The 17,445-nt window shown below is 40.9% G+C and overlaps 1 protein-coding gene across 3 annotated transcripts in view; it reads left to right on the plus strand.

Moving 5' to 3' along the window:
* The window catches only part of KCNAB1 (potassium voltage-gated channel subfamily A regulatory beta subunit 1), a 552,388-nt gene that overhangs the window by 448,742 nt on the left and 86,201 nt on the right, over positions 1 to 17,445 (plus strand). For all 3 annotated transcript variants that reach the window (XM_073674769.1, XM_073674770.1, XM_073674771.1), the window contains exons 5-8: positions 1,798 to 1,842; positions 6,052 to 6,096; positions 9,478 to 9,521; positions 10,801 to 10,887. In XM_073674769.1, the coding sequence (XP_073530870.1) occupies positions 1,798 to 1,842; positions 6,052 to 6,096; positions 9,478 to 9,521; positions 10,801 to 10,887 (221 nt within the window). The remainder of the gene's footprint in view (positions 1 to 1,797; positions 1,843 to 6,051; positions 6,097 to 9,477; positions 9,522 to 10,800; positions 10,888 to 17,445) is intronic.

Genomic DNA, 17,445 nt, shown 5'->3' on the forward strand with positions numbered 1-17,445 from the left:
ACCCCCACTTGACTGCAAAAGACCTTCAGAAAGATTTAGCCGACTCTGCAGTTGTGGTTCATTACCTGCACAAATAAGGCCTTCATGGAAGAGTCATCAGAAGAGAACCTCTGCTGCATCCTCACCATAAAATTCAGTGTCAGAAGTATGCAAAAGAACATCTAAACATGCCTGATACATTTTGGAAGCAAGTCCTGTGGACTGATGAGGTTAAAATGGAACTCTTTGGCCACTATGATCAAAGATATGTGTGGAGAAAAAGGGGCACAGGATGTCAGAAAAAGCACATCTCGCCAACCATTAAGCATGTGGGTGGATCAATCATGCTTTGGGGTTGTGTTGCAGTACTGGGAACATTTCACTAGTAGAGGGTAAAACTGATTAAATGAAATTTCCACAAATTTTTGATGCAAACATACAATCTATAAAAAGGCTGAACTTGAAAAGAGGATGGCTTCTACAAATGGATAATGATCCTAAACACACGTCAAAATCCACAATAGACTACCTCAAAATGTAGCTGAAGGTTTTACAATGGCCCTCACAGTCCCCTGATCTGAAAATCATTGAAAATCTGTGGCTAGACCGAAGAATAGCAGTGCATGCAAGACGGGGGGTTTCCTCTGGGTTCTCCGGTTTCCCCCCACACTCTAAAGACATACTTACAGGGAATGTAGATTGTGATCCTTAATGGGGACAGTGCAGATAATGTATGTAAAGAACTGCAGAATATGATGGCACTATATGAGTAAGCATAATAAATACATATATATCAATAGAGATGCTATCAGCTCTCCATAAATGTCTATTTTATTACATACTTGAATTCCCTGTGAAATACCAATTCTGGAGCATCTTTTCTTAGAATTCTATGTTGTGCCATGCCGCTGTAATTCCACCTAAAAATATAAAGTTTGATAATGAGGTGTAGCCATTTGTATTGTCAATACAGTATATCCATACACATGCTAGCACTGTCATTTCAGTCTAATTAACCACCTCATTCATCCATTTCCTGGTGAATATTGCAGAGGAAATTCACAATGCTGAAAAATCTAAATTCTTTGAAAAAGTGCTGGAGCGCTGTTATTTCACAAAGGTTACGATTCATGAGTATTGTCAGCGCATGTCAGAAGAGTAGACAGTTCTTTCTTAAGGATCTATAGGACAGTCTGTGTCAGTAGCAACCAGAAGAATTATGAATGCAGCTCCGGTCTATTATACAAGTTGTAACTCAGTGCAAGTCTGAAAATGCAACATATGAAAGTTAGAAAGCTACGAGTATGTGAACATACTGCCAATACGGAGTCCTTGGTATAAACACATTCACATTTTCCAGATAAGGGGTACAGGTTAATAAATACACCAAGTACAGGAACAAACTTTATTTAACTTTAAATAGGGTCCTCATTGAGTGTTTTGTCTGTGAAGAATGATGTCAGTATTATATGAAATGGCATTGTCTACCTTTGTATATCATCTTTGGCTGGAACGTCCATTTTCTTTCAAGCATGTATAATCACCGGATGCTCACTAGTATCGTACGTGTATAGAGCTGTATATCCAGCAGTGTAAGTATGTCTCTGAGGAATAAGTATGTCTGCATTTCTTCTTCCAGGAAAGCGTACTATACTTGTCAGTTCATTGCCCTTCGTATATTAGCCATATGCTTCTTCAGGTCAGGTATAGATAAAACTCTATGAATACTGAATCAAAAAGATGTTTTCTTTGCTTTGAAGCATTTTAGCTATATGCTTACTTTGCAAAAACTTTCTCTATTCTTTTTATCTATCCTAGGGCAGAAGTGATCTTGGGAAATATCATCAGGAAGAAAAACTGGAGGTGAGTTTACCTTAAATTCCCCCTCTCTCCCTACTGTGTAGATGATGGGTACTTTGAACACAGATACTGCAGGGTTTGCCTATAGAGATCAGCGTTCCATAAAAATTTCATGGAGTTTTACAAGGTTTAAATTATTACCTACCATACTACTTCATGAAGAACTAGTGTCCAGAAATGGACAAGAGCTGCAGGTCTTAGAAAATATATTTTAAAAGAATCTAACATCTTTAGATTTTGATCTAACATGTTAAACAGATGGCTTTAATATTTTAATTAATGATGTTTAATGCTAGTGAGTTCTGTCTCTAGAGCAACGATGCTCCAAAAAAAGAAAATTATGATGCTTTTATCTATTAAGGAAATAAACAAAGTGTTCATCCATTAAATATTTAGTAATATAGCAAAAGAAAAAAAAGATCACTTATCATTAGTCAGCTGACAACCAAACTGCATAAGCAATAAAGGCATATACAGTCTTGGTCAAAAGTTTTGGGAATGCCACAAATTTTGTTTTCACAAAGTTTGCTGCTTCATTTTTTATAGTAGAACTTTGCATTTTTTTTGCAATTCATCTTATCACTCTTTATAACAGGGGCGTACATAGAAATCATGGGGCCCCATAGCAGAATTTTTAATTGGGCCACCCCTCCTCCACCCCCAAAAAAGAGAAAAACAAAAATTTAAATAGTTGTCGAGGTCACAGAAGAGCAGATCTCACGACTTTCCAGCATTTACATAGTAATTTTCCTCCTGCTGAAGTCCTAGATTCCTCTTTCATTGCCCCCATAAAGTATGATGCCAACAAAAGTGCCCCCCAAACACAGTATGATACTTCCATGGTGAATTCCTCCACATTCACAGTATAATGACCCTACTGTACCCCATCTCAACTTCCGACGCAAAGTATGGTGACCCCAACGTAGTATGATACCCCAACTGTGACTCCCACAATTATAATGGGCCTTCATATAGTATAATAGCCTGCACTAGCCTTGCAAACAGTAAGATGGACCCCACACAAAACTTCACACTGTATAATTGCTTGCATACACTATAATGGCCCCTCATAGCCTTCCATATAGTATAATGTGCCCCCCATGGTCCTCCATGCAATATAATGCGCCCCCCATGGTCCTCCATGCAACATAATGCAACCCCATGGTCCTCCATGCAATATAATGCACCCCCATGGTCCTCCAGACAATATAAAATCCAGCCACAGTCCTCCATTAATATGGGCACCACATACTCACTGATTTAAAAAAATAAATAAATACAATATTCACTGCTCCTCCTTCCCCCGCTGCTTCAGTCTGTGCAGCGCGTCTCATCAGCTCGACTGCCTGACCCAGCGTGGCACGATGAAGTGACATCACGCCCGCTGCATCAGATACATAGGAATGATGGGAGAGGGAGCGTCACATGACGCTCCCTCCTCCGTCATTGCTTTCTCCATCTGCCGATACAGTTGAATGCTTGAATGCAGGTCGGGGGGCCAGCGCTGTCTGTCTGAAGGGGGTGCCCAATGACACTCTGGATTGTCATGTGTCTCCTGAGCCTGAGGAAAGTACCCAGAGTGATAAAGTTGCAGGGGTCAGGACAATACCAAGTAGATATGGGGGAGGGGTGATTGACCATGGCAGTACTGAATAAACCAATGCAGTTCTCTGCCTCTACTCCCTGTATGACACATGGCAGTATACATTATGCACTGTCATGGGTTGTACAGTAGAAGATCACAGCGTGTATTTGAATCTTCTTGTGCACATGCCTTCTACTAGAAGGGAGCCTCCCCCTGTTCTTGGACTAAATAGAGACAGATATCATGGGGTGTGCACCTAGGAAACAGCCAGGAGCAGACCATGCCTCCTGCTATTATCAAGAAACTGGCTGCTCCTTCCAGCGGAGAGCTGTACACTGGTGTGTGATGTAATATTTCAGATGGGAGGGGTGAGCAGTGAGGAACAGCTCCTGTCACACAGAATTACAAGGGTTGTAAAGATAATTAAAGTGCACTGGGCATCTCATCTTTATAGTGTATGAGTACAGGAACAGTACAAAAATATTTAATCTCCCCGGAGTACACCTTTAAGGGTGCCCAAGAAAGTCCAGCAAGTGCCAAAACCGTCTCCTAAAGAAGATTCAGCTACAAAAATAGTTTTACACCAGTGCAGAGCTTGCTCAGTTCCCGTCCACAGTCTCCAAGATGCCTGTGCTTTCCAGTCCCTTAGTTACATGTCTGCAGCTTCCAGTAACCCAGCTACCTGTCAGTGGTTTCCAGGACTTCACTTGTTTGTCTGTGGTTTCCAGTGAACCTGCAATCTGCCTGCGGTCTTTAGTAACTCTGCAATCTATCTGAGGTCTTCAATAACTCTGCAGTCTGCATGTGGTTTATAGTAACTCTTCAATCTGTTAATGGTCTTCTGTCTGCCATCCGTGTCCTGCATGCCTCACCTGCCTCACCGTTGGCCATGGTGTGTGTGCCCACCAGGACCTTGTGCTCAGAGGATCCACCTCACCCAGTGAGCCCACATTATGTAACAGTCAGCAGGTAGGCAGCTGTTCATCTGCATGCACCATTAAGAGAAGGCTTTTGGAGGCTGACCAGTTCTGAAGAAGACCACAAAAGAAGCCACTTCTCTCCAAAAAAAACATCAAGGACAGATTGACATACTGCTGTAAGTACAAGGATTGGATTGCAGGGGACTGGGGTAAAGTTATTTTCTCTGATGAAGCCCCCTGCAGACTGTTGGGGAATGATTGTCCAAAGAAGAAAATGTATCATGAGAACAATAAAGCATCTTAGGACCATTTACGTGTGAGGTTGCTTTTCAGGGAGTGGTCTCAATCACAATTTTGACTAAGAACAATGTCATGAATAAAGAATATGATCTAAACATACTCCAAGAGGAACTTCTCTCAACGATCCAGGAGCAATTCAGTGATGAACAATGATTTTTCCAGGAAAATGGAGGCCATGTCACAAGGCAAAAATGATAACCAAGTAGCTTGGTGAAAACAGCATTGAAATGTTGGGTCCATGGCCAGGAAACTCCAAAGTACCCAATTCAATTGAGAATCTGTGATCAATCCTAAAAAGTGAGTGGATAAACAAAAACATAGAAATTGTGATAAATTTCAAGCATTGACTAGGCACAAATGTATTGCCATGAGTCAGGATTTGATCCAGAAGCTGACATCCGGCATGCCATGGCAAATTGCAGAAATCTTGGAAAATAAGGGACAACACTGTAAATCTTGAATCTTTGTACAAACTTTATGTATTTCTCAATAAAAGTTTAAAAACTTTTATAATAATTATACTTTAGTAATCATAGAAACCTCTGACTAAAAGCTAAAATCACTGAAGAAGCAAATTTTGTGAAAACCAGAATTTGTGTCGCAAAACTTTTGGCCATGACTGTTGGTAAAGTATGCCAGAAATATTATTTATTTCTGATATTACAATCATTAATAAATAATAATCTGTGTGGTGTAGATCCTTATATGTCTCTTGGGTCAATGCATACAAAATTGCTTTCACAGACCATATATGGTGGCACACAGTCCTGTATCGTGGTGCTGTATAGAGCCTCTAGAACAGGAGTCCCCAACCTGTGGCTCCACGACAACATGTGGCTTGTTGGCCCAAGATGCATGGCCTGCAGCTGTCAGCCAGCTTGGGGCATAAGCACCAGGACCAGAAAATGGTTATGGTGGCTTTTGTGAATAGACCTGCACAGAACAGTAGATCTGGATGAGCATATAATGCTAGGTGGGTATAGGAGCTGGAGAATATACATTTGGTAAACTGAACATAGGATGATACTCCCAGTTAGAGGAGGATCTTGACGCTGGATGCAGTAGTGTGGTGAGTGTGCTTAATGCGAGAATACTTAATGGGGGTAAAATGGGACCCCTGGATGTAGGTGTCCTGGTATCCTGCTTATTAGGGAAGTGGGCTTTTAGGAGACACTGTTTTCTTTTGTATTTCATGATATTACTACTGGGGTTCCCTTGTTTGTGCTGCCGCTTTGCTGCTAATGGTGTCACAGAGATACTTCTCTTAGGGTTCTTATGTGCAATTATCTAAATGAACTATTGTGGTATAATTTCCAGGGAAATATTATAAAAAAATGAATGTAAATAATTTTTATCACTTAATTTCTCTTTCATAACTGTAATAAAACATTTTTTTGTTATCTACAGGAGATCAAGTCTGGTCATTACAACTAAATTGTATTGGGGAGGAAAGTAAGTTCGGTCAAATTCCTTGTGGTAATATTATAATGATATAAGTGCCTCATATTACAGAATGAATATCCCATAGTGTAAGAAATTAAAGACTTCAATTCCTTGTTTTCCCTTCCTGTGTGCTTTCGATTCTACAAACAAGGTACAGTGTATAATTTGCAAAATAGTTCTCCTCCAGAAAGAATACTGTGTTACCAATTCCATATACAGGTGGCCACCCTGTGAAGACTCCTTAGAGCTGCGTCTCTGCCATTTAACCCTGTTTGCCAGAGGCAGTGACGTATTCCACAGAACTGGTACAAACGCTTCTCCTTACTGTGAAACAGCACTGTCTACATGTAAAGGGGGTGGAATAGCTGTCGGCCCCCCTCCTGAAGATCCTATAGGAACATATTACAGTGTCCGGCTCTTCCTTTACATTACATTGATCACAGTTTGATCAAATCATGTAAGCTCATCTGTCAACGACAATACTTTTCTCAAACGATATTTTGAGACAATACAAAAAATGCAGATATGTAACAATATGGATTTTTCATGTGCATTAACTATAAAACATTATTAAATAAGTAATCAGTGTATCATAGCTTAAAGGAAACCTGACAGGCTGGCTTATGGCCATGTATGTTTGACTCTGAACCGCTGAGGTATTACGGAGAAGAACTTATTTTAAAAGCCTCCGGGACTGAGCTGCATGAAGACCAATTGCAGAGGCAGGTCTCTGCCGGCTTCTCCCTGCCCGCTCTCCTGGAGTGACACTTATCTCCCTATACATATACAGTACAGACGAAAAGTTTGGACACACCTTCTCATTTAAAGAGTTTTCTGTATTTTCATGACTATAAAAATTGTACATTCACACTGAAGGCATCAAAACTATGAATTAACACATGTGGAATTATATACTTAACAAAAAAGTGTGAAACAACTGAGAATATGTCTTATATTCTAGGTTCTTCAAAGTAGCCACCTTTTGCTTTGATGACTGCTTTGCACGCTCTTGGCATTCTCTTGATGAGCTTCAAAAGGTAGTCACCGGAAATGGTCTTCCAACAATCTTGAAGGAGTTCCCAAAGATGCTTAGCACTTGTTGGCCCTTTTGCCTTCACTCTGCAGTCCAGCTCACCCCAAACCATCTCGATTGGGTTCAGATCTGGTGACTGTGGAGGCCAGGTCATCTGGCGTAGCACCCCATCACTCTCCTTCTTGGTCAAATAGCCCTTACACAGCCTGGAGGTGTGTTTGGGGTCATTGTCCTGTTGAAAAATAAATGATGGTCCAACTAAACGCAAACCGGATGGAATAGCATGCCGCTGCAAGATGCTGTGGTAGCCATGCTGGTTCAGTATGCCTTCAATTTTGAATAAATCCCCAACAGTGTCACCAGCAAAGCATCCCCGCACCATTACACCTCCTCCTCCATGCTTCACGGTGGGAACCAAGCATGTAGAGTCCATCCGTTCACCTATTCTGCGTCGCACAAAGACACGGTGGTTGGAACCAAAGATCTCAAATTTGGACTCATCAGACCAAAGCACCGATTTCCACTGGTCTAATGTCCATTCCTTGTGTTCTTTAACCCAAACAAGTCTCTTCTGCTTGTTGCCTGTCCTTAGCAGTGGTTTCCTAGCAGCTATTTTACCATGAAGGCCTGCTGCACAAAGTCTCCTCTTAACAGTTGTTGAAGAGATGTGTCTGCTGCTAGAACTCTGTGTGGCATTGACCTGGTCTCTATTCTGAGCTGCTGTTAACCTGCGATTTCTGAGGCTGGTGACTCGGATAAACGTATCCTCCGAAGCAGAGGTGACTCTTGGTCTTCCTTTCCTGGGGCGGTCCTCATGTGAGCCAGTTTCTTTGTAGCGTTTGATGGTTTTTGCAACTGCACTTGGGGACACTTTCAAAGTTTTCCCAATTTTTCGCACTGACTGACCTTCATTTCTTAAAGTAATGATGGCCACTCGTTTTTCTTTACTTAGCTGCTTTTTTCTTGCCATAATACAAATTCTAACAGTCTATTCAGTAGGACTATCAGCTGTGTATCTACCAGACTTCTGCACAACACAACGGATGGTCCCAACCCCATTTATAAGGCAAGAAATCCCACTTATTAAACCTGACAGGGCACACCTGTGAAGTGAAAACCATTTCCGGTGACTACCTCTTGAAGCTCATCAAGAGAATGCCAAGATTGTGCAAAGCAGTCATCAAAGCAAAAGGTGGCTACTTTGAAGAACCTAGAATATAAGACATATTTTCAGTTGTTTCTCACTTTTTTGTTAAGTATATAATTCCACATGTGTTAATTCATAGTTTTGATGCCTTCAGTGTGAATGTACAATTTTCATAGTCATGAAAATACAGAAAAATCTTTAAATGAGAAGGTATGTCCAAACTTTTGGTCTGTACTGTACATGCATGCACAATGAGACCTGTCACTCAAGGGAAATGGGCGGGGAGTAGCCGCTGAGGACCCGCCTGTCTGACTAGTCTTACGTGCGGATCAGTCCCCGGAGGGTTTTAAAAGTAAGTTCTTCTCTGAAACGCCGCAGTGTTTCAGAGTCAAACATACTTGGTCAAATCGGACAGCATGTATCAGCTATCAGGTTCCTTTTAAAGGGAACCTATCGCCAAATTTAACCTTTAATTAACAATGAAATAATGTATTTACAATACATTTATTTACATACAGTATATTTGTTTTATATGGAAAGTGTCTGCATTAAAAGTTGGTATCTATCCAAAAATCTTTTATTTTTTAACCATTTTTCTTCAGGAGCCCGCCATATTGTGTATGGCACAGCTTCTCACTCATCCCTTTGTATCAATGTTAGCTCACCGTGCTCTGTTCTAAACAGCACTGACAAGATCAATCTCTTTAGTGAGTATAGGGAATGAAGGATAACGTTTGCGCTACTGTGGGGGGCTGGGTGCCATTGATTTGCTTTATTAGGACAGATGACAATGCTCCTCCGCTGTACTTCACTTTGCATGGCTATCACACTGCTCTCTGCTCTAAACAGTGTGATTTAGCGTACAGAGCAGCGTTTATAAGATTGATTGCTATGCAGAGTGAAGTGGAGCGGAAGTGACACCTGTCCTAACAAAGTGCAACTTCGGCACCCACAGAAGCGCAACAATTCACCTTTATTCCACAGCGTTGAACACGATCTCTCTGCTCTAAGCAGCGAGATCTCGCAATAATTTGCCTGCAAATTGCATGATATACCCTAATTAATGTTTAATTATATTTAGAAAGTTTCATATTTTTTCATCACTAGTACAATAAAATAAAAAGGAAGGGTGAAATTTCATGATTGGTACTCTTTAATTTAAAGAATATAGTTTTACTTTTTATTCATATCAATCTTTGTAATTTTCTAGAGCGGAAACCGAGAGAGGCTTGTCAAGAAAACACATTATTGAAGGTATCTGGATCATATTTTTATTATTTTTATAAAACTTTTCTAATATAACTTATTTTAAAGTAATTCATTGAAAAATATTATTTGATTTTTAAAAGGTATCTGTATTGTTTTTTATTCTCGTTTGGAAAGTTTTCTAACATAGTCTGTTATACAGTGATTCATTGACTAATAAATGACTAATTCATTCATTGACTAATAATTTGAGTAATAAAAAGTATCTGAATTGTTTTTTTTATTCTGTTGTTTTTGTCAGTTTTCTAACATGGTCTGCTTTACAATAATTGATCTTAAAGGGGTTGTTCACTACTTTTCCATTGATGACCTATGTTTAGGATAGATCATCAATGTTTGATCGTCCGGGGTCCAACACCCGTTACCTCCGCCGTTCAGCTGTTATTGGCAGTGGCGACTGCTGGCCGGAAGTACTCACTTACCGAGCTGCTCTGTCTACTTGTAGTGTCCGGGGCAGGGTACTACACATCCGCCTCCTATTCATCTGTTATCGGTGTCAGCGGCGGTGGCTGCCGGCCGGAAATACTCATTTGTGGAGCTGGCTGTCTTCTGGTAGTGGCTGCTGCAGGGTACTGCACATCTATTCAAATCAATAGGAGGCGAATGTGTAGCACCTTGCCACAGTCACTACCAGAGGACAGCCAGCTCCACAAATGAGTATTTCCGGCTGGCGGCCGCCAACGCCAATGTCAGCAGATCGGCGGGGGTGCCGGGTGTCGGCTATGTCTCACAGTATATGATATCACAAATGATTTCCCAAACATTGACAGTTCTGTAAGACGGGGCCCTGAAGAATGTATAGATTGTCACAGGAAGTTTTGAAACCTCGGAGTTAAGTCTTCTTCACGTGATGGGTGTAAATATTGTGTTAAAGGCTGCAAATTAAACCAGTGAATATATTAGAATTTTTTTTCCAACAGGTTGGAGGCAGCTATTTATTTAAGTGAACTGACCAATGCTATTATTTTGCTTTAATTTTTAATTAACTAATGACCTGCTGTGAAAAAAAAATCAAAGAAAAAAAAAGGGAAATATATGTATAAAAATGATTAAAAGTAGAGATGAAAGGAAGAATTTTTATTTTCTTTAGCTGATGGGCAGAGAATACATTTTTGATACATCCACTTTGAGCATCTTTGTGCCATATGTTAAATATGCCTCAGAGAGAGCATTTCAGGACAGATGAACTGATTTTGTAAAAGGTCGGGTAAGTACCTCATTTAAGCTTCTCTCTTACCGTATGTTTTCATCTTTGTTCTGCTTGTAGGATTAAAGGGCTCTCTCCAAAGGATGCAGTTGGAATATGTGGATGTGGTGTTTGCAAACCGGCCAGATAATAATACCCCCATGGAAGGTTTGTGCTGGATGATTGATTCTGATTTACAGGCTCCCATCACCTGTTGCTGGAAAATTAAACTCTGTATAAAGGGTACGAGGTGGGGAGCTTGCCATACCACACAGCAGGGGCACATTATCTCAGGACCTGTCTTATTTTCAAAAATGTATGAAACCTAATAACAGCAGAGTGGAACTGTGTCAGGAGATCGCCATCTCTTTGTATATTCTTCATAAAAGGTTTAATTCGACTGTGACCATTCTGGTTTTTCTTATCTACAAAATGTTATATTGTCCATGCTATTGTAAGGCCCACATTAAAATGTAAGGTTCTCTGCTGGAGTCACCCACTCAGCCATGCTTTATAAAGCGGCATGGATACTAATCAGAAAGAGCTGGATATTAGTCACACAAAAGACTGTTTATTTACTCAGATTCTGTTCTATAACACTGGTATGCTTAAGAAAAGAGTGATTAAGTTGAGTTAATTATATTTTATAATTCTAATTTATAAAGCCCACCTTTGGATAAAAATTCCCTCAATTACTGCCCGCCTGCCACCAAGCAGCATAAGACCCAATGGAGGCATCACTTGGCATATATATAAAAGAATATGAACAGAGCTGCCTTGACTTTTATATTTTAAAGTGAATTACCCATGATTACAACTAGTTATTATACAGCAGTTGCCACAGATCCACCTTCTTGTTTCCACCAGACCCATAGACTTTGAATGAAGTTGCATCTCACATGTTTGACCAACGTTCCATTTATACTTCTTTTCACTGCAGTCATGAATTGAAAAAGAACAGAGTGTTGGGGACCCCCATTGAAGCCCCCATGATAAGACATTTATAATCTATCCTGACAGATGACAGATTTTACTTTCATAAGCATTCAGGCCCTGATTACACCAGCATGTTGAAAAGTCACAAATTTATTGCATGCTACAGAGTAGTGCTAACATTTTGTAACTTTTGGCATTTTCACATCAGTTTTAGCCAGCTGTGCTGAAATGGTCAGAGCTGGGGAGGGACAGGGTGTGACAATACAGCTTGTCTAATTCATGATGAGCTGCGCCATTCCTTACACCAAATATCTTACTCCAGGCCCTGACTGAAGTAAAATTTGTGGCGAGGTGCATAGAGGCACACGTCACTTGTCTGATGCTCCTTATTTATTAAGAGGGGTGCACCTCTTAATAAATAAGCTGCCTTTGACTCCAAAATGCCCCCTCATCAAGACCGGCACGAACATCGTTGGTCTTGATGCATCAGGTCTACAGTTTTTTACTTTTCAGCCTTTTGCATCATAGGAAAGTTTAGGAAAGTTCAGTTTAGGAAAAGTTTCAGTTTAGGAAAGGTTAGGAAAGTTAAAGAGGTTGTCCACTATTATCAATGTGTGATCAGTCAGAGTCCGAGACCCAGCACCTCCGCCAATTAGCTGCTCTCGGTGTCGGCGGGGGCCGCCGGCCGGAAGTACTCTCTTACTGAGCTGCTCCATCTACTTGAAGTGGCCGGAGCTTGGTTCTACACACCCGCCTCCTATTCAAATCAATAAGAGGCGGATGTGCAGTACCCCGCCCGCGGAGGCCACTACAAGTAGATGGAGCATCTCGGTAAGTGAGTATTTCCAGCTGGCGTCCGACGCTGCCAAAACTGATAGCATCTGATCGGCGGAGTGGAGTTGCTGGGTGTTGGACCCCGGATGATCAGACATTGATGACTTATCCGAAAGATAGGTCATTAAAGTAAATTTGATGAACAACCTCTTTAATCAATTACCCGCGTTATCATATTCCCACTAGGTTTTTTTACCTTGGGATCAGGATATGGGCATTAGAAAAGTTTGTCCAGGGAAAAAGATGGTAACATAAGTTTTGATGGGCGGAAGGAGTGTTAGATATAAGCAGTTTTTAAAGACTAAGCCTAGAGATTATTTTAACATTTATGACTATACTATTCTATATTCCATTCAGCCAGTATATGTCATAGTAACATTTCACTTACTGACGTCGCCAATCTATTATTACTTATAACATTTGTGGTATATAGAGGGCATCTGTAGAGTAGAGAGGGAAATTATTCTGGTCACTGAATGACATTTTCAAGATACAGTATAGCCATTCTGGTTTTTCATGTATTGGTCTGGTATGAATTGTTCATACTGTTATTTATATTGCTGAATTGCAGTCTTATGAGTCTAAAGGGGGATCAGTGGCATGGAGTCTTTATTTCATTCCTATCACGCATTTGTGGGCTGAAGTGGATTGATGGTTGGGGGGGGGGGTAGTGCATAGCTTCTCATTTAAGGGCCTGCAATGAAAAATAGATAAATCTTGCTGAAATGCAATGTATTAACCAAACTCAATTATGTCAAATCCATGGTGGCTGTGAAGTATCTGTGACCTTTATTGTTTGGAAGCCTGAGCCATTTTCACTGTCATTCTCAATTATGGGGAGTTAATTTTTGCTTGCATACTCGCATCTGTGCGTCTGAATATGTCAGATTAATAGTCTTGTCTTCACAACCTGGTGAAACTTATACAAAATTGTAAGAATGTCTTAAAACATTTGTGTCACTAATATATCTTTAAGATCCTACATTCACTAGTTGCTTTTGTCAATGTAATTTTGTCTCAGAATCTCATTTTTTAGTTTGTATGAACCTCCTATCAGATTTAGGAAAAAGTACTGACTTGTCAGCTTGACCTCCTCCATCTGGCACATATTCCCTGTTTTTTTTATGCAGTAGTGGAGGGAATGGTCTTACATAGTATTTTCTTATACTGATTTACATATTTCAAGGGGTTGTCTAGGATTGTAGAAAAAAAGCATCTTTCCTTTTTTTATCAGAAACAGTCTGTTTATGGATGGTGTCTGGCATTGCTGTTCAGCCCCATTAACTTACTGTATCAGACAGAGTTTGTGCTGTTTATGGAAAAATCCTTTTCACTTATCTTGTAAATGTGAAGCAATGTTCTCCTTAAAGGGACTAGCTAATTATGGAGTCTAAAGGCCCCCATAGACATTAGACTAATGTCAGTCAATATCAGCGGACTTTGCTGACATGGCCCCACAGCTCCACTTTACATAGTATGATGGCTCCATATCTCCCATACACAGTATGATGTCCTCACAGCCCCCTATATACAGTATAATTGCCCCACTACCCACTATACAAAGTACAATGGCCCCTACAACTTCCTATATACAATATGATGGACACCAAGGATGGCAATATATAGCCCCCAAATACAGTATGATGGCACCCACAGCTCTCCAGTATAGTGTATGAAGCCCACACAGCTCTCCTGCATAGCATAATCAGTTAGACAGCGCTTACCTCTGCCAGTGTGAGGCATGTAATGTCTTCTTTCTTGATCTACATGTCTCACACTGGTAATGCCCCCTTTTCATTTAAAATAATCTCTGGAGGCAGATTCTCATGCAGATCAGTGTCCGGACCATAGATCTTAACAGCTCATTTACATATAAGAAAAACATGGATATCACTGGAATAAGACATTGGATCACAGATAGGTATCATTTTATTCAAGTCCCTATGACCTGCGTGTATCTATATAGACTGCCTAGGAGGGGTGATCCTGCTGACAGATTCCCTTTAAAGTGTATAGATTCATTTGGTCTCTTTTCAAAAGCTGTCAGACAGAAAAATTGGCCTTTTTCACCTCAGCAAACAATTAGAGCTCAGCTTTGATTTCTAAACCTGTGTGATTGCTACGAGTGACAAGGTTAGTTTCTCTGTTTGACATTTGTGATAAATGAGGCCTATTTTTCTTCATAAATCCATAAACAAGCACTATATAGTATCCATAAACGTTACTACAAGTTTTATAAATAAATATATAATCCTACTAATATTATAAATGCGAAAGTTTGTGAGTATGAATGTTTGTTACTCTTTCACAAAAAAACTACTGGACGGATTTGCATGAAACTTTACAATAATATAGATTATACATTGGAATAACATATAGGCTACAATTTGTAATGATTTTATGTAATTTTGGTCGTAATATAACGATACATGTCAATTAAGTCGGAAAAAAATCTGGCCTCTGAGAGCTATCTTGGCGTACGCTGCCTAAACCGTTGGAGTTACACAAAGATGATGTACCGTAGAATTGTTTGTCTTGAATAGTTCTAAATAAAAGTCCGCGACAGCATATATCTACCTTTAATGTGGAAGCCACTATGACCAAAATTTGTGAACCATAAATTTAATTAAATTAGATACTATTTTACAATGCACATTTTAGTATATTTATCAAACTTTTTAGTATATTTATCAAACTCTTATATACACACACACACAGGTGATATTTAAATGGCTGATTTACAGCAGTCAGAAGAGATTGATAATACAATAATTTGCCCATAATGGATCATTGTATAGTGAGGTCACAGTTGCCGCCTGTCCACAGTCAGAATACAGGGGTGATCATATACCGTGGCCAGGTACAAGTGTGGCACAGGGGGTTCACACACGACCCCCAGGGACTGACATTTCCTAGAAACTTTGGCAGCTGTCAGTCATGAGCTCACCCTGATACATTACACTCTGGAAACAGCTGAAGGGAGAAGGATAATTTATGACATTTTCTCAGACTTTAAAAAAAAAAAAAAAAAAAAAATAGCCCAGAAAACAGCCCATATGTCAGGAACAGGTTACTAGGGAACTACACGTCCCAGCACGGCCTGCCCACGCCCACAGCCCGTGGGGAGTGTGAGGCTTCCTCCTGCAGGTTGCCCGGGGGCACCGGGCCGTCATTGTCCTCACACAGGGGGTCCCCGCCGCAATTGTCCCTCCACATAACACCGTATAATAAAACATGCGCTCACCTGCGCCAGCTGCTGCAGCCGGGAATGTTCCGAGCGCCTCACCTGGGCGGAGGGGAAGTGACTCACACACGGGGAGGGGCAGTAACCTGAGCGCGGCTCCATGGAGGATGCACACACTGCAGCCTGACAGCACCGGCAGCAGCGCTACACAAATGGCGTCCTCCCCTCCTGTGTGCAGCACAGCCCTGTGTGTGTGCAGCGCAGCATGTCACCCACAGCACCAGCAGGCTGCTCTCAGCTCCCACAGAGCACTGGGAATGGTTGCTATGGGTAACCGTGCCACAGCTGCTCCTCATAGACCAGTCATATACAACTGATATCGTCTGTACAGCGATCGCAATATAACTAATTAGATTGTTTTAGTATTTTGTTTGAACTTTACTAAGTACCTATTTTGTAATTAGCACTTATAAAAATGCCGCGAAAGCGTAAGTCTAACATTTCGCAAAGCTCTAATAAAGCCCGAGCTATGAAAATAATTAGACGTGATGAGACGTCTCAACAAGCCGAGCAACGAAGGCTTGAGCAGGCGGTGCGTTGTGCGGCACATAGAGCTGCAGAGACTCCAGAACAATCCCAAGCCCGACGTGAACGGAATGCGGAGTTTTTGGCATCTCAACGGGCTGCTGAAACTCAAGAACAGTCCCAAGCCCGACGTGAACAGCATGCGGAGTATCTGGCGTCTCAACGGGCTGCTGAAACTCCAGAACAGTCCCAAGCTCGACGTCAGCAGCAAGCGACTTACATGGCGTCCCAAAGAGCCACTGAAACTTATGAAATGGCCGAATCTCGCAGACGCACTGTTGCTGAAAGGGCAGCACAGCGACGTCAAACATTTACAAGAAATACTTGGATATTGTTTCATAAAGCTGCATTTGAGTATGACGAGACTCTTGATTATGAAACTCACAAGCTTATAAAAATAGAAGCAATGACCATAGATTGCAAATATTGCGGAGCTCTTAAGTGGAAAGAGGAAGCAGCAGGTATGTGTTCTTTGGGCGGGAAAGTAGCTCTTCCTTATATAGACGAGCCAGTTCAACCTTTAAAAGAGCTTTTCTCTAATGAAACTGATGAATCTCGCCTTTTTCTAAATAATATAAGAAAATACAACATGTGCTTTCATATGACGTCTTTTGGAGCAGATCAAATTGTCTCAATGCCAGGGTTTTGCCCGACCTTTACAATACAAGGACAAGTATACCACCGTATCCGTTCTTTAATTCCTACGTCCATTTCGCAACCACAATTTTTACAAGTTTATTTCATAGGTGACGAAGAAGAACAAATCAACAGGCGTACTGAGTGCGTGCAAAGCGTAGATAGAAACATAGTTAAAAAATTACAACGAGTACTTCACGACCACAACATTTTGGTGCATGAATTTAAAACGGCTAGAGACAGAATGATCAATGATGATCATTTCAAAGTAGTGATTCACCCAGACCGTGTACCACGTGGTCAACATGAGAGACGATTCAATGCCCCTACTACAAATGAAATAGCTGCTGTAATAGTAGCGAACAAACTATGTCTCGAGACATCGTTGTGCAGCCGCGCGATGGCATGCTCACTAGGGTTCCCGATACACATAGATTCTATGACGCTCTCGAGTACCCAATAATTTTTTGGAAAGGACAAGAGGGGTACAGCATTGATATTCCTCAGATAAATCCAATTACCAAACAAGCAATGCCAAGCAAAAAGGTGTC

Source organism: Phyllobates terribilis, unplaced genomic scaffold (assembly GCF_046119375.1).
Source record: "Phyllobates terribilis strain yellow unplaced genomic scaffold, ASM4611937v1 Scaffold_3__8_contigs__length_932513732, whole genome shotgun sequence".
NCBI lineage: Eukaryota > Metazoa > Chordata > Amphibia > Anura > Dendrobatidae > Phyllobates > Phyllobates terribilis.